The sequence below is a fragment of the Sardina pilchardus genome, chromosome 6 (genome assembly GCF_963854185.1).
Source record: "Sardina pilchardus chromosome 6, fSarPil1.1, whole genome shotgun sequence".
Taxonomy (NCBI): domain Eukaryota; kingdom Metazoa; phylum Chordata; class Actinopteri; order Clupeiformes; family Clupeidae; genus Sardina; species Sardina pilchardus.
The window spans coordinates 16611855-16633941 of NC_084999.1; the positions used below are offsets into that span (position 1 = coordinate 16611855).

The 22087-nt window shown below is 45.8% G+C and overlaps 1 protein-coding gene across 1 annotated transcript in view; it reads left to right on the forward strand.

Moving 5' to 3' along the window:
* Positions 1-892: 892 nt before the first annotated feature.
* jarid2a (jumonji and AT-rich interaction domain containing 2a) overlaps positions 893-22087 on the forward strand; it is a 44709-nt gene continuing 23514 nt past the window's right edge. Inside the window, exons 1-4 of the mRNA XM_062538718.1 lie at positions 893-1410; positions 15969-16104; positions 18689-18842; positions 21396-21565. Coding sequence (XP_062394702.1) covers positions 1366-1410; positions 15969-16104; positions 18689-18842; positions 21396-21565 — 505 coding nt within the window. The 5' untranslated portion in view covers positions 893-1365. The remainder of the gene's footprint in view (positions 1411-15968; positions 16105-18688; positions 18843-21395; positions 21566-22087) is intronic.

The following is a 22087-nucleotide window of genomic DNA, read 5'->3' on the forward strand; positions in this document are numbered from 1 at the left end:
ACTAAACCTAGCACTATACCATCCTCAGAAAGGGAAAGGCACACAAAAGCATGGAAAATCATTCCAGGGAGAAAGAGCATCTGGCTGCAGTACATGATGTGTTTGCTCATAAGTGGGTAAATGAGTAGGGCCTATCATCAACACTCTGATATACAGTAGCTGCAAGATAGCCCTCACGAGGTCTCATTCCAACAAATCCGGTCCACTACCTATGAGTTTGACAACCCATGGTTTAATGTTGATGGTTAGATAGTTTAAAAGTTGAAAGTAAGAAGAAGAAGAGGAAGAAGACTTCGGATAACAGAGTATGCTTTTTCATGCCACCTGAAACATGGGCTTCATATCCTCTGTGTTGTGTAGGCTAGTTTAATAGAAGATAGTTAGGTCACTGCACAGGAAGGTCACCGTGCAACAATATGAGCTATAGCCTACCTCGCAAGCGAAGTAAATTACAGTTAGGGAAGGCTACCCCTCTTGTAATTTGATATAAATAAAGCACACAAGACCACCGGGACAGCACCGTTTCTGCTTGTGGAAAAGGCCTTTGATCACTAATGCTTTTAGCTTTGCAAACTGGCTTTACTGACGGCACTTGACCTGTTTGAAGTAACCTGATATCTGAACAATCTAGAATGTTCATGTTTGGTTGTTAATATCTTTCGGCTACCGCATTATGCTACAAAATAACCTAAATGATCTGATACATAGTCTCGCTTACGTTTTTGTTCACTGAATATAGTTAGTCACCATAAAAGCTACAAATTGAGGATCGTGTTTATGCATTTTATTGTCGACAGTAAAGTTGCAGTCATTTAAAGTTACCGCGAAATGTGGTCATGGGTTGTGATAGGACTGTGCTGCCGAAGAAAGACACGAGCAGTTCGTAATAACATTGGTGCCGAGGAGTTCGCACATTATCTGATAACAACGGCCAAATAACTCTGGACTTCATTTTCACCGATATATATAGCATCTGCCCCGACACAATGTAACATTTAACGATATATAACCATCAAGGGGGACATTGCTGCGATTGCGGGGCTGCGCTTTCTGGAGGATTGACGACGCTTTTTGTATGCCTAATGGAAGATCCTGAAATGCTTTATCGTGGACATGCTATGCCGTTGTGATTTTTCTGGTTGAACCGGGCTTTCCTCTTCTTGGATATATATTTTGGAATCTTCGTGAAGCGATTTGTGATTCTGCAGAATCGAACACAGGAATAAAACAATCTCGGTCTACCTCGCCATATCGCTACCCGGGATTTAAATTATCACGTGTTATAACAACGGAACCATAAATAGTAGCCTACATCAAAATTAATGTGGCGACCCAATCTTTAGCGAATACAATCTGGATTGCAGAATGAGCAGGGAAAGACCCAAGAGGAATATCATTCAAAAGAAATTTGTAAGTGTGCGTTTGATTTAAATGTCTCTCTGGAAAAGCTTGGAACATTGTGTTAACTTGTACCTTTAAATGCTTACACTTAGAAATAGCCTGTCCAAAATTACCCCAGAATCATGCATTAGAAATATTAGACTAATGTAAGCACATTTGCCATTTGTTTATGTGCTCTTAGACGTAGGCTATCTATCAAGCGTTGCTTCAACCAGATGGGAGTTGCTTGTTTATTGGACGCACATTATTACTTCAGAAATGGGCCAATACATCTGTTTATTGAGGTGTGTTCGTAAAACGGATCTCTAAGAATATCTGTAGCCTGGTAGTTGACCCCAGAATCGCTTTGTTTGCTATTCTCAGGCAGCCACATTTCGCCTCTGGCTTTTCCGGGTTCTTTCGCCATCCGCGACTACTAACCCGGTTTACATTGGCAGTCTTTTTGTTGTCAATCTATTGGTGATCGAAGCACTATGCTATCTTGGTGAACCCAAAACGGCCACTGAGTTCAGAGTGGTGTAGACACCAATGTAGCTTATGGAGGATTGTCTTGAGCATGTCGGTTTCGTTCAGAAAGCTGGATGCCCACTTTATAGCCTATAGCTGCTGGAACCGTCTAATTTAATGTGAACAAATGTAGCCTTTGCTGAAACTAAAATTAGTGATTGACCTCAGGATCAAGACGCTTCATATGAGGCCTTAAGATAGCCATGAAGTCATTGTTTTCGTTGTCCTATTCTGATATGACTTCACACAGTTGCAATATTAGTTCCACTTTACATTAATGTCCCAGTGTTTTCTGTTGGAGGAAGCAATGCAACCTATGCTTCCTCCAACAGAAAAGGTAACCAAAGTCTCCTCACCAGTAAGACCAGTTCAGCTCAATGTCAGATAAATGACAAGCACTGTGTTCACTGCCACACACAGAACACCATGGAGAGGGTGATTTGTTTGACAAATATGAGGATGGGAGATATTGTGGTAGATACTCCAGTATTTCAATAAGGAAATAATAAAACTGGACTATGTACATGTCAGAGGTGATTTAGTGACACACACACACACACACACACACACACACACACACACACACACACACACACACACACTTCCAGGAGAAAAGGAGGAGAAATGTATTACTGTATGACCTGGTACCCTAAAGCCTTGCAGTAGGCCTGACCTACAGTACCATGCAGTTTTTCAAACAGAATGAGCCATTGAAATCTTTCGTCTGAAATATTTCCTGTTCTAACTTCTATGCAGAGTTTATTTGGTGTTTCGCGTTGCTCTGTTCGCGTACGTGTACAAAGTTAAGGCGTGGTAAATACTGCGGTGAGTCACATCTCATGACCACTTCACTCAAAAGGACTGTGCTTCACTAAATCAGTCAAATCGGTTAAATCAATCAGGTTGTTGTACATGGATTTCTTTTATTTGTGAGTTCTTTTATACGTTTGGGAAAGCAATCCAAAGCTGCATGTCGCAGGTGAAAACAAAAATCCAGCTGGACCAGGTGAAAGAATACCTGTGTCATCCCGAACACAGTGTATATTTGGAGGAAGAACCCAACTAGTCACAGTGGACTTCAGTGTGTCTGTGCTCTCGGAAGCACCTCAGCCCTTGCAGTTTAACCTCAACTCAATTAGTGTAAGACTATTATACATGCTTGGCTTAAGAAGAAGTGGATGAAAGAACAAATGGGCCTTCGCAACAAGCTAAAAAAGACACTTGTCTACACCAGATAAGCACATCCCTGTGATCACACACACACACACAGACACACACACACACAGACACACACACACACACACACACTCACACAAAGCGTGTTGTTTGCATTTGTGACAGTTAGAAGAAAGACCAGAGATGAAGACACCCGTTAAAGCATGTCTTCAGTGTTAAAGGACAGAGCGAGAGAGAGAGGAAGAGAGAGATGGCAGTGGAGGTAATTGGAAATGACAAGTGCGGGTGGGGAGGTGGGGGTGGGGGGGCAGCTTTGGACGTCTGCACGGCAGTGTGGTGGTCTAAAACGTAACTCGGTGCCATGTGCTCTAAAACTTAATTCATTGCCATGTGCGAGGATAAGCACAGCTGCTGCAAGGCTTTTGCAAATGTAAAGAGGCTGTCAGTGTTTGTTTGAGTGGGCACACAACTGACAAGGCCCAGTCAAGGAATCTGACCTGCTGAATGGGACACACACACTCTCTCCTGCTCTCTCGTCCTGCCTTTTCCCCCTTTCTATTTGTCTCTTTCTTACACACATGCAAACACACACACAGGCATTTTCTCTCTTTCTCCCTCTCTGTCTCTCTTTCGCATTCTCTTATGCTAACACTCACACACACACACACACACACACACACAGAGGGCTCTTTAAAGGCCACAGTGTTGCCTTGTGGCATTAAAACTTAATACCAGGCTCTGGCCTGACTCGGCGAGTATCACTATAATCTGTGTCACGCCTCTGTCAGGCTCCATCTGAACTGAGTCAACAGAGCAGAGACGATTGTGCCGCCGCAGCCAGAAAGATGTGTTCAGCATGCGGTGTGCCTCTCTGGGCAGATTGTGAGCCTGCACACCTGTAAAAGTGACCTTTATACTCCCGAGTAGGTATGGATTGCTGGTGAAGGGGGGGCACATGAACCGTGTATCTGCGGTGGACGGAATCGAACCAGCCCTACCCTCGGGAAGATTTGCTGCAGTCAGCAGTTTACACTTCTATTGCCCTCCCCATCATTTGTTTTTGTTTACACAGTGGCTGCACCGTTTCATTACTGCTGTTATATAATTTGATCGCAAGCAAGCGTTGTTAAAAAAAAAAAAAAAAAAAAAGACAGAAATTATGTAACCTTATTCCGGAGTGTACCTAATGACTTTGCTCCAGCCAGATTATTGTGAGGTTTGGCTGTGAAATAAGTTTTAGTGGTGATTAAGTTGATAAAAGCTCAGTCACTATTCAGAGAACTATAATAATTATGAGTCTGGATTTTACATAATCAACTGGACAGGTATGAGCCTGACTATTGCGTGCAGTTTTGCTGAAGCTGAATAAAGACTTGTGGTACATACTCACACAATCAACACTTCTATTCTACCAATTCTTTCTCATGTTTTGTCAATCCAAATGTCTGGATCTAGATTTCAAATCAAATGAATGTTAAAGTGTCCATGTAACAAGTACTTCATTGCTCTCAGGCGTTTGGGCTGAGACCCTTGCTGGCCATAAATTTATGTCTTGGCTCTCCCGTCGGTGTGAGGAAGTATGGACTTTCCATGCATCACAGACTGCCTTCGCTTCAGCTCGCATTCTTTACGTTTCTTTATGTCCACCAATTTATACCATTCAGGGTGAGTTTTTAATCTGAGGGCCACTTGTCAAACCTGTGGTGCATTATTCCTCTTGTTGCCTAACAGTGTTTGTCAAGAGTCGCTCTCGCAAGCGGAGGGATCTCGGCCCTTAGAGCAGACTCCAGTCACACTACATTAACTGACACGTTAACAATGCGGGACACATGCCCTGAATTATGGGAAACATAGATTTTCACTCATCTATTTATCGCTTTCAATTTCCATGCATTATGGAAATATGGCTCGCTAATCATGCCAGACTGCCATCGGCCACAGTGGTTAAATCATTTGGGCATGGCACATAACAATAATTACAAGGAAACCAGTGCGGCGCAGAATTATTGGTCAGACGACGCTGGAAACTGCAGAGAAATGAGAGGAAAAAAAGGAAGTGGTCTCCAATGCTTGTGATCTTGGATGGGATCTGATTGTCGAGCGCTAGCCTAGCCTCGCCTCTAGTCTGACGTTCTGGCAACTGTGCTGTCATTGCGTTGACACGTGCCAGATGTTGTGCTCAGTAGCTGAAGGACAGGGTAACAAAAGGATTATAACTACCTAGGCAGAATGATTCGTTTTCCTCAACAGCCACAAGATAGCCATTACGAGGACTTGGCTTATTCTAACTTGAGAGGAGCTACAACAAGTCTAATAGCACACCGCCAGGCAACTCCTGACGCTTCCAGATGTGTTGCAGTCCTCTGTGAGAATGCCATCTGTCCTCGCAGTGGAAGCGATAGAGCACTGTGTATATTTCATCTCTCATGAGCAACACTCAACCATCCACCATTTTCTGAGGATTATTTCAAAGATGTTTTTTTAGTCCCCCTTTTCTTTTTGGCTCAGAAACATCTCTGGCTGTGCTTCTCATCTGGTGGGGCGCGATGCGTGACATGCTGCTGCAGGTCCAGGTGTTTTCCATCTCAGGGCTCCAGGAGACACTGGCCCTGGAGTTTGGGGTGAGCGGCCCTAACTCAGCCCGGGGATATCCCCAGTGCAGCGCCGCACAGCGCAGCGCAGGCTTGCTCTCTTGCTCTGCTCTGTGGCCTCCTGTGCCGCTGGCCTTGGCCTGAGTCTCCTCTCTCTCTCTGTCTCTCTCTCTTCTCTCTCTCTCTTTCTCTCTCTCTCTCTCTCGGCTTGGACTGAGCCAGGTTCTGTTTACATAGATCCTTGAGTGCAAGGCTTTCCTCCAACTCGCTGAATGGGAGACTCTCACTCAGCTGTTGTTAGAGGCTACAAAACAGGAACAGTGGAACTACTGTGTGTGACAGGCTCTGTCCTCGACGTTTGGGCTGATCAAACCAAATGCTGAAAGTTGGACCTGATTTAAAAAAAAAAAAAAAGTTCATTGGAGTTGGAAATAACATTTGGATTATTTCAAATTCACCCCAGAGTATCTATTAATATTTAACGAACCATAGCATCCTGCTGAAGGAGGGTATGTGTGGGGTGGTGTTATGAAAGATATTGGGCCACTCAGCGCAAAGCAAGCCGCTGTGTCTATAATGATAATCTGTCTTGGAGCAAATCTAGTTTAGAGTTTCATTAGGTAAAGGCAGGAGAAGGGGAGTAATAGACGATGTATCTTTCCTGGTCGGTTCACATGACTTCGGGCCTAATATAAGCTAACGAAGTAATCCGTAATGTCCACTCAGGGCCCCTTGGGCGGCCAGCAGCAGTTGTATCGTCAGCACTCAGTATGGTAGAACTGAAACGGCCCTCCCGAGCTTTCCTCTGCTTTATATTGGACCAACCAATCTCCCGGCCCCGCATCCTGTTGTTGTGTGTATAGAGTAAATGCTTCCCTATTTGGATGGACAGCATGAAAATATATTCATCACACAGTTAACTGAGTCTTTTAGAGTTGTGCTTTTCCATAGCCGGTTCTATTTTCCCTCTGCATTGTGCCCAAGCATCTAAGCATCATTGTGGCATTTCTTGCGAGTCTGTTATATTCAAATGGTAGTGGTTCATCCTTGAGTTTCTCCCTGAGGTATTCATCTTGCAGTATATTGCCAGCGAGAGAAAAGCCTGTCTTAGAGGAGAAGAGGAAAGGGCACTGACAGCTTGACTGCTGTCAGAAAAGGGCTTTCGAGTTGACAAAAAGATGCTCCGTCAGAGAGCACAAATGGAAGGCTTACAATGCTTTTGATATAGTGTTTTGTTCACCAATAGTACAATTACTGGTAAACCTGAATTATAGATATGCGTCCCTGTCATTAAAACGACCTCAAATAAGAGCTATGAGTTTCAGAAAGAGGTCATTACACGATTGAGAGTGCGGTCGTGTGCGAGGCTAACTAAAGTATCGGTATACCAGACGACTGGTAGTCTAAACTCCCTGTTTGCTGTGAGAAACCACATGCGGTTTTTGCGAAGCATTGTATCTCCTAATGCCAAAAAACAAAGACGTAAATCACCAGGGGAAATATTCCGAGGTGCCAGTCATCTCTCCGAGCCCATCCCACTCCCAGACATGTCCAGCTGTGCTCCAATTAAGCAAATCACTTCTAGGATCAACACCGACTCTGCTGAGCACCTAGTAAAACAAGCCTGGCTTAATTTTATGCATTTGTGTATATTTTTTTACGTATATTTGTGTAGCTAGAATCGTTTCATTTGTGTCATATATTCATATACGTGTACTGTGTTAAAAAAAATAATAGCCACATCAGTCGCTGATAAGATGCTGTTTTGTCGTAAATGTGGTGTGAAATTATGCCGCTCCTCTTCCCAGTGTGCACAGAGGCAGACCCGGCGCGGCTGCATTATGTATGGCTGCTGAGGTGCCGTGGACTGAAGCATGTTCCAGGCATGTCCCTCTTTGCTTTGTGCTGCCACTCTGCTTCAGAGACCTCTACCCCACTCCGGGCCCCTCTTTGTTCACACAGCCTCCCTCTCCATACAAAGGACCAGGGGATAATATTTCACAACAGGTTTAATTTTTTTTTTTTTTTGCTGCTGCTTTGACGGACTCTTTCCCTCTCGTTTCCCTCTCTCAGCACTGTCAGGGTCAGTTCCCATCCATTTCTGTCAAATTCACAGCTGCATTCAATACTGTGGCTGAGCAGAGATTTTTTTTTTTTCTGGGAGTCTTATGCCACCACCGTGGACTCCTTGCTCTATTTAAGCCTGAAGACAGCAAGCACTATAGGGTGCAGAGCACTGAGCAGATTCACGACTCGTAAGTTTTATCCAGCGACAAAAAAAAGAGTAGCATCAAGGCCCATGTGAGTGAATGGGCTGTGTGGGCAAGTAGAGAGTTATAGGTGCTCTTGAGAGGGGGGGAAGAGAGTAGGAGCAGAAAAGAGAAGGAGAGGGAGAGAGAGAGAGAGTTGGAGAAAAAGAGAGGGGGAAAGAGTAGAAGAAAAGGAGCGAGAACTGGGAGGCCATGGGCCATGTGGCTGTTGTCATGGAGAGGGAGGGGATGTGGGGAGGAGGCAGGGCTGTGATATCTTGGCTCTCCCCGTGACAGTCTGTCTTGGCTTCTAGGTGACTATTTGGACGGTGCCGTCAGAGGGAACAAAGTGCCCTTGATAAGTGAGCTAAAACCCTGTTGTGGTGTAATCAGGCTTTTAGCGAGACCCCTGGGCATTGTCTTTTGTGTGCATTACAGCCAGTAAAAATGAGGAACAAGGGCCATAAATGGTACTGCTAAGATTTGTAGTGCAGACATTTTGGCATATACATGTTTTATTTTTATCCACAACGGGTGTGCCCAGATGAAATGTATGACAGACGTGCTCTCAGAATGTGTTACATTCCATATATTCGGTCTGGTCATCGATTTGTTTTCATTTCATTAGCTGGTATAGAATGAATGATTTTATTATGCTGCTTTTCAAACCAGGCCTTCTGAAAGGAACGGCATCATCATGATCAAAAGGAGATTTTACAATTTGCGTCTGCAAAAATAAAGCGTATTATTACATATTTATACAGCAATTTGGTTCCGCTTTCTTCACCTGGTAATTCAGATAAAATACAGCTGATGCAATTAACTCCACAGCTGGGGGGGAATCCAGTGCAGTCATCGCTTCCCCATTTCAGAACCCATCGACTGCAGACGGTAGATAACATTCATGCGGTGGTGGCGAGGCCAAGCCAGCAGCTGCTTAGTGGGGATCCAAACAGATTGAGACAAGTCTAAACACCTCAGTCTTGTTCTTGGAAGAGCGAAATCCATGCTTTTCATTACTTATTTTTTGGAATCCGGCTTTTTGTTGTTGTTGTTGTTGTTTTTTGTCAGAGACAAGCAGTCTCCCTGCTACTTTGTGATTTTATCGCGTAAAAATGATTAACCTGACAGTGTTCACTGCTCGTCGGCGTGAAGCTCTATTCCCCTAGCAGTTACAGGAAACAGATCAGACACAAATCCAAGATGAGATACGAGCACTAAATATAGCCGGAATCTCAGGCCTTATAGGCTTCCTTTTGTTCAGTCAATGAATGCACGTCGTATCACATGAGCTTGGCATTTTCTTTTGCCCAACATAACTTTGATTCCGAGTGAAATATTCAGTCGAAGGACTTGTCCCACTTGCTGTGTAAATCCGTTGGCTGGCTGACCATAACAAACCACCCACCCCCTCTTCTAAGCCTGAGTGCCATAATGGCCCTGCAGACTCAGGTTTAGTGGAAAGTATTCACCTCCTCTAGAGCTATGCCCGGTAACCTTGATGTCCGTGTGAAATTCAGGGAAGTGGCGTGACACTCCCGCTTCTTTAAAGGCTCACAGGAATTCCTGTCTCCTCGCCGTGCGAGCGAGCGAGCGAGAGCTCCCGGGAGCTGTAACCGCACGCAGAAAAAAAAGAAAGAAAAAAAAATGGTGGTGTCTGTGTGTCCCTCTTTCTGTGTCTGTGTGCCACTGGCTCTGGTGTCTCAGAACAAGGTCACGTTCGACATGTTGGCAGAGGCTCGCTAGGGCCTGCTGCTGCCGCCGCCGCTGCCGCCACTGCGGCTGCCTGCGCTTCTGTTTTTATGTGGCCGTGGAGCTCGGCCAAAAGGGTGTAATAATGTTGATGTGTTCTGCTTAATCTGCTGCTCGACTGATACTGTGGCCAGCTGCCGGCCACTCAGGAGAGAGACCCGGAGCCGGACAGATTGAGCGTTGTTTATTTGTGTGGTCCACCCCCACAGGTCCAGTCCAGACCAAAAACACACAGTGTGGACGAGTTGGATTTTGCCTGACGGGCGAAGCAAAAAGTATTGATTTTGAGTGGTTGGCTTTTAACAAGAGCTAACAGTGGGATTGTTGCTTTCTAGTAATGCTTCATCTGCACCAGAGGTCTGAGGTGGTCAGAAGTAATGGTGATATTCAGCATCTGTGGCATGCGATAAAAAAGAGCTTTGTAAGTGACACATACATTGGAATTTTGTAGGCCACATAGTCTTGTTTTAACCCCAGAACACCAACATATTTTAAACATTGAAAGAATAATTGAATGAGGAATTTGTTTGAGCTAGATGAAATATATTCTCCCTCAGTGCAGAAAATCAGAGCGTAGACTTACTACTCGACATTTTAGATAAATAATAGAGAATAATTATGAGTGGGAGAACAAATGTGCTAAAAAATATTCTGTCTACTTATTATGCTGACTTCATTTCTTATTAGTCGCAGAGGGGCATTAATTGTTAATGGTGATCCATCCTCGTATGTGGAAGTGGATAAGCTAATATTTCTTACAATGGGATTTTGAAAATTGGATCCTAGCGTTCGCTCATTTACGTCTTTCGCATATGAGTCATTTGTGTTCTTGTCATAGCCACATCATTGTCTCTCAGGTTTGTGGGTTGTGACGAAGTGATGCAGTTGGTATTGGCATATCAACCTCGTGGACATCCCAGCATGTTTATTCAAAGAGGAATATCACACACACACACACACACACACACACACACACACACACACACACACACACACACAAGACAGACAGACAGACAGACAGACCCACACACACACACAAACACACACACACACACGCATGCTTACTGGCACACTGTCCTACTCTTAACAACATGGCAGCATTGAGATGGTGGTTGGGCCTGGATCAATGCCACCTTGTGCAATTCACAGTGCCTACAAGGCAAGTCTGTCCATTCGAGCTGTCCCGTTCAATCGGGTCTGCTTTGACAGGTTATCTGTATGCAAATCTGGAACAGCGTTGCTTGAAAAGTGCACAAAATTGTTTCTAGTCTGCTAGCAATTACAATGTAATCCCTGTCAGCGCTGGACATTATGGTTTGGCCGTTTGCGCGGGTATCGCTTTCATTATGCGAGCCTAAATGCCTCCTAGTCCGCGTGTGCGTGGCTGCTGAAGACAGTCCAAACCTCAGGGCTTCCCCTCGAGTGTGTTAGTCACAGAGGATCAGCTCATCATCTGCCACTCATAAAGAAATTGAGTCTCTGATGAGGCAGAGGATCCGCACTGGACACAATGTGGAAGCTATTCACTGTTTCAGTGCGCAGCCTACTGTACTCTACCCTGTGATAACAGAGAAGTCTTCCAGACAGGTTTTTTTTTAAATGATGATGTAGAACGCTTGAAAGTATTATATTCTCTTAAGAGAGAGACCTAGCAATCAGCGTTTTGTTTTTTTTTCGCTGGATTTTTTTAACTCTTTGCAATGAGGTAAGCAATCATTTTACCGAGCTCTCTGAGGCCTGTGTTTGAGTGAAAACATACCTCTCCCAGGCTGGTGTAGGACTTCATTTGCTCTGAACCAGTGAATGTTTTAATCATACCACATTGTCTGGCATGGGTTCGGGCTCTCCTCCGCGAAGCACGGGGCCTGGGAGAGGAAGGGAGAGACTCCATGGAAATGGATGAGGACATTAAAGGCAGAATGTGAGGATATTGCAGTTGGCACACAGGAAACTGAGATTCTCCGAGGGTACCCGGTGTGTCAAAGATGATTAGGTATTTAATTTAACCTCCGGTTTTGGAACCAAAGTAAAGGAAATTCAGCTGAAATAGATTGTTTCATGTGGGACTCGGCGAATGCGTTGAACACTGCGCGCATGTACATGTGCAGACTGAAGGTGCTCTGTACGGCTCTGAGGATGCCTAATTGATTTAGGATGGACTTTGACGTCTCCTATTAGAACATCACTCATTAGGTTCTATACAGTGGAGAAGCAGTGGATCTACATTTATTTGATCAGAGAGCAGTGTCCAGATAGACAGTTGCTCTCACAGAGGGATTATGGAGGAGGAAGTAGGAGGGAGAGAAACAGAAAGAGAGAGAGAGAGAGAGGAGGAAGTGCTGTGTAGACTGTGCTGCTTCTCATTCAGTCAGCAGAAGTCTCCTCAATTTGCTCCATTTTACTGAGCAGTGAAGTGATGCGGATTGAGACTGTGGCGACATTCACGATCCAGTTTATTGCTGATGAGGCTCTCTTGTACCACATCCAGGATAACTCTCAAGGATCACACAGTTAGCTGTGTAACACATCCAACGTACCTCTCAAGGATCACACAGTTAGGTGTGTAACACATCCAACGTAACACTCAAGGATCACACAGTTAGCTGTGTGACACATCCAGGATAACTGTCAAGGATCACACAGTTAGCGGTGTAACACATCCAACGTAACACTCAAGGATCACACAGTTAGGTGTGTAACACATCCAACGTAACACTCAAGGATCACACAGTTAGCTGTGTGACACATCCAGGATAACTGTCAAGGATCACACAGTTAGCTGTGTAACACATCCAACGTAACACTCAAGGATCACACAGTTAGATGTGTGACACATCCAACGTACCTCTCAAGGATCACACAGTTAGCTGTGTAACACATCCAGGATAACTGTCAAGGATCACACAGTTAGCTGTGTAACACATCCAACTTAACTCTCAAGGATCACACAGTTAGCTGTGTAACACATCCAACGTACCTCTCAATCACACAGCCAGGTGTGTAACACATTCAAAGATGACTCTCAGGGCTCACACAGTTAGCTGTGTAACAGACAGACAGGTTTCATGTTGTTATCTTGTGTCTATTATCGGCGGCTCTATCTGGTTTACTCAACTGCCGCAACTCCTTTCACATACATCTCTCTTTGTCATTGTGTCAACAGCAATATCTCATCAACTGTTAAATTCCCATGCCCCTGAGATGGGGGCCGATGTAGGATCACTTGTAGGACAAAGAGCCGGGCTCTACAGGCCAAGCCCAGGGGACCCCACTTAACCGCAAAACAACTGACCTGTCTCTATTGTGATGACGGTTGGTCAGTTATGCATGCCACACATACCACACTCTCCGCAGCCCTGCACACGAAGAAAGATGGCGCGCGGAGTGAAGCACGCTCACGTTCGCCGGCGCAAAGTAGTTCTCGTTATTGTCAAGGGGGTGACTCATGGGATAAGGAGACTTACTTATAATTTTGTTTTCCTTAAGATCAAATGGATGGAGGTATTCATAAATTAAACATGTGTCGGCTTACAGAGTCCCCGTGGGAGGAGCAGGAATTTGAAGCACATGCCTGAATTGTATGATGAATGCTACTGTGAAAGTATGTTTGCCAACACCACGGTTCTACGTGGCTCAGAACAGTCTAGAAGGGCTCATGTATTGATTGTGGGCCCGACCATGTTTCACGTTATGGGCGTCGGTGTGTTAGTTTGAGTATGTGTGAAAAGCCATACAAGCTTGAAAGGCAAGAAAATGTTTTCTTTATGGACAAAGAAGTTTCATCCTCTTAGCAGGGGGTAATTAATCACTGGTATGCGGTGGTGTTTTTTTCCCTGGGAGGAGAGAGGGTAAAGCCATACAGTCTTTTGGAGGAACACGTTGTACAGCCCATTGAAATCGCCGGCTATTTACATCTGGAGCATTCCGCCGTGTATCGCTGCGTTCCGCACCGAGGAGGGGGGGGTGGGGGTGGGGGGGTGGACCGGCTTCTCTCTTTTCTTAACCAGCCAGGCCGGCTCCCGCTGCCTGTGCTGAATGATCTGTAGCAGGAGACCGGTTCAAACCCCGCCCCCCCTCCCCCCCACACACACATTTGGACATTGGCCAGAAGTGTTGCATTGTTGGTACAGTAGGGTTGACCCACAGTATTACTTTTCTCTGGATTTGAACAGGCTCCAGAAGGTATTTTGGCTTGGGCTGGTTGAAGCCAGCTGACTCAGGGTATAAAAGGGAGGCCTTTTTTCTTATTGTTCTGGAGGTAGTGCTACATTTTTGCTTGTTTTGTAAGTATTGTAACCAAGTTGTTTCAGAATAATGAAGCAGAGGAGTAGACCACACACCGACACACACAGACACACACACTCTCTCTCTCACACACACACACACACACACAGGCGCACATGTATACTCACTCACGGAGGCGCACACTTGGATGTGTGTACCCCTTTATGTGAGAAAGTAATCGAGTGTGTGAAGAGCTTTCAGAGAATCAGGAATTGTGGGAAGCAGCTGGGGGAAAGCCATGGAGCAGGAAGTGGGAGCCATCTCGCTACTGGGAGAAGAATGTGTATTGTACAAACAAGCTGTTCACCCACAGGGAATGTGTGTTATCATAACAGCTAGCATGCGTGTTATGATAGCAGTCAGTATCTACAGTAATAAGGATCCCTCTGACACGCGCCTGCTGCTGCTGCTGCTTCTCTCTCACTGATGAGAGAAGCCTGCTGCTGTAGTGTGTGTGTGAGCTTGTGTGTGTGTGTGTGTGTGTGTGTGTGTCTATTTTTAGCCACGACAGTTCAACGCAGACAGTGTGGCGGTTTCCTTTGTTTCTCCTAAAAAAATGCACATTTATTCTGCCCGAGCGCGTTTTTTGTCTCCGCGGCGAATCTGACACATCTCGTCTTGTGTGAATCACTTTATGATTTTAATTTCCTCTACACGGCCGCTGTTCGCAGATAATGCCACGGCGATATCACTGGAGGAGCCCTGCGAGGGGATCGGTGTCCTTTTTGACATTGATATATTTCCCCCACGCCAGGAACTGTTATTCTGCGGTTCTTCTAGGTATTGAATATGTGTTTCAACAGATGCGATATCCCCTCTGAGTTCATAATGTGTGAGCCTTTTAAGAGCCTTTTATTCACTTTGTTTAAACATTTCAAAGGGTTTTTACATGTATACACATATCATTCTGGGGAAGCAGCTTCTTGTTCTGTCTTGAGAACCAAGATGAGTTGATGAGTTCAAGGCATGAAGAACTTTTGCCTTTACTCCATGCAGTGCTGAGGCCACCCCAGAAGTGTGAATAGCCTCAACATCTTGGTACAGTATATCCACAATTGGGTGCTTACCTGAGCATCAAAGTAGACTTTAGAAATAAAGCACAGCACTCACGGTTCTTTTTTAAACATTTTCAGTCGCCCCCACAGACATTTCGGGCAAGACACCCTTCTTCAGTGCGATTATGTCAGTTTCACCTTTGACACCCGATAGGCATTCTTAAAGTACCTACTCACCGTCCCAGAAGAGGCTATCATGCCTCTGTGGAATGTGTGCATACTGTAACTGTGGGAGGGTCAATGTGAGCTATCTCTCTCACTCTCTCTCCCTCTCTTTTTCTCTCTCTCTCTCAACCTGTTTTGTGAGTGACGCTGCGGTGTCTCTGTAGAGCAGGACACACCTCACCTCTGTCTCGCCTCTTTGTGTTTAGGCTCCAGGATTACTGAGTGTGAGAGCACACCGAGGGCAGGGAGGGTTCAAGGGCTCCTGGTGTCTACACCTTGTCTCTCTCCCACGTCTCCTCTACACTGTAGCTCCAATGTTTTTTTCTCAGTTTTGTACGTCGCTTTGGATAGAAACGTCTGCTAAATGAATAAATGTAAATGTAAGCTGTGTCTATAGATTTTTTCAACGCATCTGGCACCCTCTCAGCATTCTAATTACACCATGTCCAGTGAGATTATGCAGGTTAACACACACACCGTTACACCAGACTAGAGTACAATACGTCAAATGGGGAATATCTGATAGAATACCTGTCATTTCTTGTCACCGTGCCCTGAATGCAGTGACACTATATAGCCTGTGAAGCTCTCCATATAACACGTCTGCTGTATGTTCGTCTGTCTATTTCTGCCTTATCTAGCATGGCTCTGTGGATCTCTGCATTCCTCAAATGCAGCTGCTTTTTTTTGCGTGTTGCTGCTCTGTGTGTTGCTGCCTTCGGGCACTGACTGCTCCGGATCGGGCTCACCCTCTGCTGCGCTGTGCTGCGCTGTGCTCTCCTCTGCAGGATGATAACGATGGCATCCCCTGGTCGGAGGAGCGCGTGGTGCGCAGGGTGCTCTACCTCTCCCTCAAGGAGTTCAAGAGAGAACAGAAGAGCAAAGTGCTGGGGAAGGACGGCCACGGCAAGGGGGGCATTAACGGTGAGTGGACAATCATCGCAAAAGCTTGTTTAGCACGTTTGCATGCTTTATTTGTATTTTTATTGAAACACACACACTCACACACACACATTCTCACACACTTTCTCTCATACTTTCTCTTTTGCTCTCCCTCCCCTCCTTCTCTCTCTCTTTCTTTCTCTCTGTCTCTCTCACACAGATACACACACAGACACACACGTTTCATACAATATGCACAATGATTTCAGTCTTTTGACATTTCAACACTTACAGAGAAGATTATATTTTGTTATTTTGTTGTTGTTGTCTACAATTATTTTTGACCATCTGTAAATACTCCATTGCATTATTAATGCGCTTGTGAAACATCCTGGAAGGGCCCTTTCATTTTTGTCCATAGCTCTGTTTCAACTCTGGGTGCCTGCCTGCATCTATGATATTGGAGGTGAAATCACTGATGTTAAGGAATTCCACTCCAGTAAGACTGGATGAACCGAATGTGTGAAACATTTAAATTCATTGTAACAGACAGTGTACACTGTCGTAGACAGTGCTCTGCTAAATTCTGTCGCTGACACAGTGGGTGCCTCTCATGTAAAGTTTATACGTCCTCCCTCGCTCCTCGGGCCTCGATCCTCACTGATCTACATAAAGAAAGATAGACGAAGGGATAGACTATCGTTGTTGCCGCCCCATCATTCTTTATGTAGATCAGTGAGGATCGAGGCCCGAGGAGCGAGGGAGGACGTATAAACTTTACATGAGAGGCACCTATTGTTGCAAAAAAAAGGAGTTGACAGAAAAGGATGCTGTTGTCTGAATCACTTTGGAAACAGTGGAAACAACAGGAGGCAGTGGTATCCAGAGAAGAGCCTGCTTTCATTTCCTCTTATTTGGGGCTCCATTGGAGGCGCTTTCTGGACGCCACAGGCATATCTCAGGGCAGCCTCGACTGTCTCCGTCTCAGTCTGAGGCCCAGCGGTAGCCTGACCTTCTCCAGAGCAGTGGGAAGCTGTCCTCAGATCAGCACTTGTCTCCGATGGAGCACTCTCTTCTCTTATCGTCTCATTAGGACGGCGACGTGTTGCCCAGGAAACCCACACGCTCAAAGCCTCTCTTAATCTTTGGAGTGGGTTTTTTTTGTCACCAATTGTCTTTTAAAAAAAGAAACCTCTCAAGTTCTCAGGCTTTATCTTTTGTAGGACATCTATATTCTCTTGCCACTAGTGCCTCTATTATGGGAATATCACACTTAAATGGATGAAACACATTTTTCATTGGCCATCCGTGGATATATTGCCGAAATGAGCTCAGCTACAGTCATGCAGCACTATGGACACTACTGTCTTCCCATGATTCTCTATTTTTTTGGCCATTCATTTTTCCAGCCTATTAGACTTACTATTACTTCTCCTGCCATGCCTGCTCCCACTCTGAGTTTTGTAAGGCAAATTAAGGCCAGAATAAAGCCCTCTCTGTATGGTTTCCTTTGCGGAGCCTGGTTTTTATTGCACCCTACCAGTCTGAGTAATTTTTCCTCTAATGGCCCAGAGGTGCCCAGAGCAGAGCTCGCTGCCAGCCGGTCAGTGCGCCAGCCAGCCAGCCAGCCAGCCGCGCTTCAGAGGGAGATTAGGGCACGAGGGCACCGACGACCTGCTCGGCCCGGCCCGGCCTGCACGGCTCTGCACTGGCATCAGCACACAAAGAGGGCCACTTTGGTGGAGGCGGTGCGGTCAGTGTAGCCATAGCATAGTCAGTGGCATAGGGGATGCGTAAAGGCCCACAAACGATACTCTGTGGCACTAACGGAGTTCATCTTTATTGACATTTTCTGTTGTTAGACAGGACCGTTTTGCAGGGTGAGAGAGAGAGAGAAAGATAGAGAGAGAGAGTGTGTACAGTATATGTGTATGTGGTAGGTTGGGGGTGTTGGTTTCGATCACACGTAGGACAGGGTGCTATTTCGGTTTTAATAGGCTGTTTCCTCTGGCTAAGAACAGAAGAATTTTGTAGAACTAGTTGTCGCCATTACACTTCTTCAATGAGGCTTTTCTTCTTTGTGTCAGCGATAACAAGGTGTGCTGATTTTTTAAAAGCTTGTTCAGAAAATAATTTAGTGAAAATTGTTTTTAGGGACATTCAAAAAAGAAAAACATTTGAAGTTGGCATAAATGAATTGTGGACTTTAAATGTAAACTGATTAAAGAACAGGCAGTTAATAATCATTGGCGAGCCATTTAGGAATTAAATGCCGTAATCGCACATAAAAGCTGGAAAACCTTCCTCTGTCTGGCCCAAGTTTCTCCACCGGGACTTTTGTTGTCACCCCCTCCTGGCTCGGCCTCTCTCTTTAATTCTCCACAAGACTGTGACTCACATCAAGGTGGCTAACTTGCCAGCAGTTCTCGAGGAATTCTCCAAAGCCCTGGCAGAGAGCCCTTTTAGGGTGCTGTATGAAAGGGAGGGAGGGAGAGAGAAACAGAGAGAGAGAGAGAGAGAGAGAAACAGAGAGAGAGAGAGAAAGAAAGAAAGAGAGTGTCAGACTCAGACTTTAGACTGTCCACATTCTGTCCATCCTAAACATGTCATTGTTTTTTCCTCTCAGGTGTTTTAGCAAATGGCCACTTCAGTGGATCGGGCTCCAGGTCGACAGCGTCCAAAGGGTTCACGGGCGGCTCCAAGGCGGACCGCTCCCGCCGCTTGGCCCCTGGTCACCATGGAGCCAGCGAATCCTCAGAGGAGGGGCCCGCCCGCAAGAGGTGAGGATGACCGCCACCATGTTTATTCCTAAACAATGCACCCTGAAATGTATTTGATTACAAGCAAGTACAAAGCAATGAGCAAAATAGTGTCAAGCACAGAACACATTTCCAGATACCTCTTTTTTATTCCTGATTGTGACCGCAAAATCAACAGTCTTTTCACGGCAATCTAAAAGGCATTAGAAGGATGACAGCCGCTAATTTCAAGCAAACGCGGATGCGTTTTGGAACAAGAGGGAGAGGCAGCGGAGGCAATGATTGCCGCTCGCTTTTCGTAATCTCAGCAGAGAGCTGCCAGAGACGGACACACAGCTTTTCCCTTGATGTGTTTGCGGTGAGCTTGGTGCTGTTCCAGCGCGGTGATTAGGGGGAGGCGGCTGATAGGCAGCACAGAGTGGACCCGTCGAAATGTCACAGTACTTACCGCTATTTGCTTCCCTGACCTTTTCTCCAAACGACTCCTTTTGTTGCTTTTTAATATGCACACACAGTGTCGTATTTGTACCTCCTCATTCCTCATTTACTGTGACAAGATGACATTAAAAACACGTTGGTTTTTTTTTTTTTTTCTTGTAGTGTTTGTCAGATGGTCAAGTGAATTACCATTTTTGGCGAGGAAAGGTTTAAGGGGAAAAATGTCATGTCTTAAAATGCTTGTCCTAATTTGTTTAGGCATGTAGATTTTTGTGTGTTGTGTAAGGACAGAGGAGGTTACACTTGTCCCTTGTAAGGACCCTTTTTTTGTAAGAGTGTAGAATGAAGAAATATATTTCAGACATTTCAACTAAGCATACGATGTAGACAGCAGAAACGCAGCAGGCTAGCTTATCTCTGTTGTTAAAACCCATTTAGAAGACAACACTGTCCACTGTGATGTGTTTATGATGTTGCTCTGTGATGTTTTTATACAGCCTGGCAGCGAGTGATGTAATGGTTGCTTACACCAATCTGACAGTTATTACTATATCAGTTTTGATGAATGTGTGTCAGTTTTCCTTTTCTGGGCATGATTATGAGAATATAATATTTAGACAAAACATTATTTCACAGTAACAGTATCTGCTAAAAGCCATGCCTTAGCAATTGTGTAAAAAGACTGACTTCTGGAGGCTGGAGCACTTACTACTTTTAGGAAAATGTCCTCCTTCAGCTTGGACCACAATCAAGCTCAAACTGGATAAGCTACTGAATGTGTTCGACTGCTAACCGACAGCTGATACTAATTAACGTAAATGGCTGCCGCAGTTACAGATTCGATTGCATCTCGTTTTGGGCTCAAGCATCCCAGGATGGCAGAGCTGTGAATTTTAACAAGGGGGAAACAGATACCCCTTACTGCTGCTGCTGCCGCTGTTGTGTCGAGCGGCTGACTGTTATTAGGACTGCCGCAAACTTCGCCGGGTGTTATTATTCTCCCGGTGCCTCGGATTCTCACAGGTCTCTTTTTCCGATCAAGACATGCGGCGGTGTCAAAAAAGACCCGGCTTGCCGGTGTAATTATCACTTCCCTCTCATCTGTAGGCAGGAAGCGCTGCCTTGCCTCCCTCTTGAGATGTGTTCTCCCCCTTCACAAAAAAAGGGGGGTTGAATGAAAAACTGGGCCATTCTGGAAGGAAATGACTTTGTATGAGATAATATCTCAAGATACCCTGTGGATTTTGATAAGAGACTATTTCTCCCCCCCCCCCCCCCCTCTCTCTCTCTCTCTCTCTCTTGCTCTCTTCCTCTCTCTTTTCTCCTTCTCCCTGATATGATTGAGTGATTCAGTCTTGGGGTCTGAGAGGGTTAAAATGAAAGGTTAATGTATACACACACCGGCGATGCGATGCAATGTGTTGGTGAATATGCTCGGGGGGGGGGTCAGGCGAGCTGGACCGAGCTCCTCTGGTCCCTGACTAAGCTCAGCGCAGCCGCTGTCCAGCCCCTCCAGCACGCTGCAGGCCAGAGGGGGCTACATAATTGGCCAGCTGCTTCAGCCCCTCTGCTCTGCTTTTGCGCGCGCCTCTGTGCAGAAATAGCAGGTAGCCTGTCCCGAGCCTCTAATGATTTACGCCACTGGCCAGGCACTGGAGCCACGTCTGATCCATACCCAGCAGTCATGCAAAGACCATCGGTGTCAAATGTACAGCATGCGTTCCTCCTTTTTCATTACGTTGCATGGCAAAGGCTGTGATTAGAGTGAGTTTTAATTCACCCTAAGTGTTAACAAATGGGGTCATCTTGTCAGAAATATATGCTCTGTCAGAGGTATATGCTCTTATTTGTACATGTTTCGAAAGGCATAAATCATATAAATGTATTGAAAATAAATGTATTTTTGTATTGTATAGTATGAATGTATTACATGTCTTTGCTGAAACACAACTAATTTGAGTATTATTCTAAGAAAATAATTTAAAAAGCTATTTGCAAATAGTAGTAACAAATAGGAGTATTTGTTTTAGTTTCCTGGTTCCTGGTGCATTGGTCAGGTCATCTGTGTTGAGTGCGTGTCTGTCTCTCTCCCCGGTGGCCAGTGGTCCTAACGCCTCGTCCCTCTCTGTCCCGCAGGCCCAGACTGCAGGCCCAGAGGAAGTTTGCCGTGTCCCAGCCCAACTCTCCCACCTCCACGCCGGTCAAGATGGTGGAGGCCATGACGACCAGCCCCGTCCCCCCCGTCAGTGACCTCTCCAAGCGCCGGCCCAAGACCGAGGACTTCCTCACCTTCCTCTGTTTACGAGGTAGGCCTCACAGAGCTGACGTTCCCCTTCTCCTCTTCCTCCTCCTCCTCTTCCTCCTCCCCACGCAAAACCCTGTACCTTTTATTCGCACTGCTGCTGTGATACGTGTCGTTTTGGCCCACCGTGACTCCGATGCACGCCACAGCAACAATAGAAAAGCTCTTTAGGGGCTTTTATTTTGTCCTGAAACTTTACCCTGCCGCCGTCCCAGGATGCTGCTGCTTTGTTAGCCCGGTTTATTTCCCTCCCTCCCGCTGGGCCTGTAAAGAAAATGCAGGTGGGGGTGGTGTGGGTGGTGTGGGTGGGGGTGGTGGTGGTGGTGGACAGCGACGGAGAAAAGACTGGCCGGAGAGACTACGTCTCATTTTTTTTTGCGACACACTTTTCAAAGTCGTTTGAAGGTAGCCGCGGTGTGTTTTTACTGGCGTGTCCCGCGCCGCTCGGCTCCTGCGCTGCGCTGCGGAAGGCATCCGCTGACGTTATTTACGGCGCGTGTCTGTCTGCTGGCTCGCCTCCCGGGGG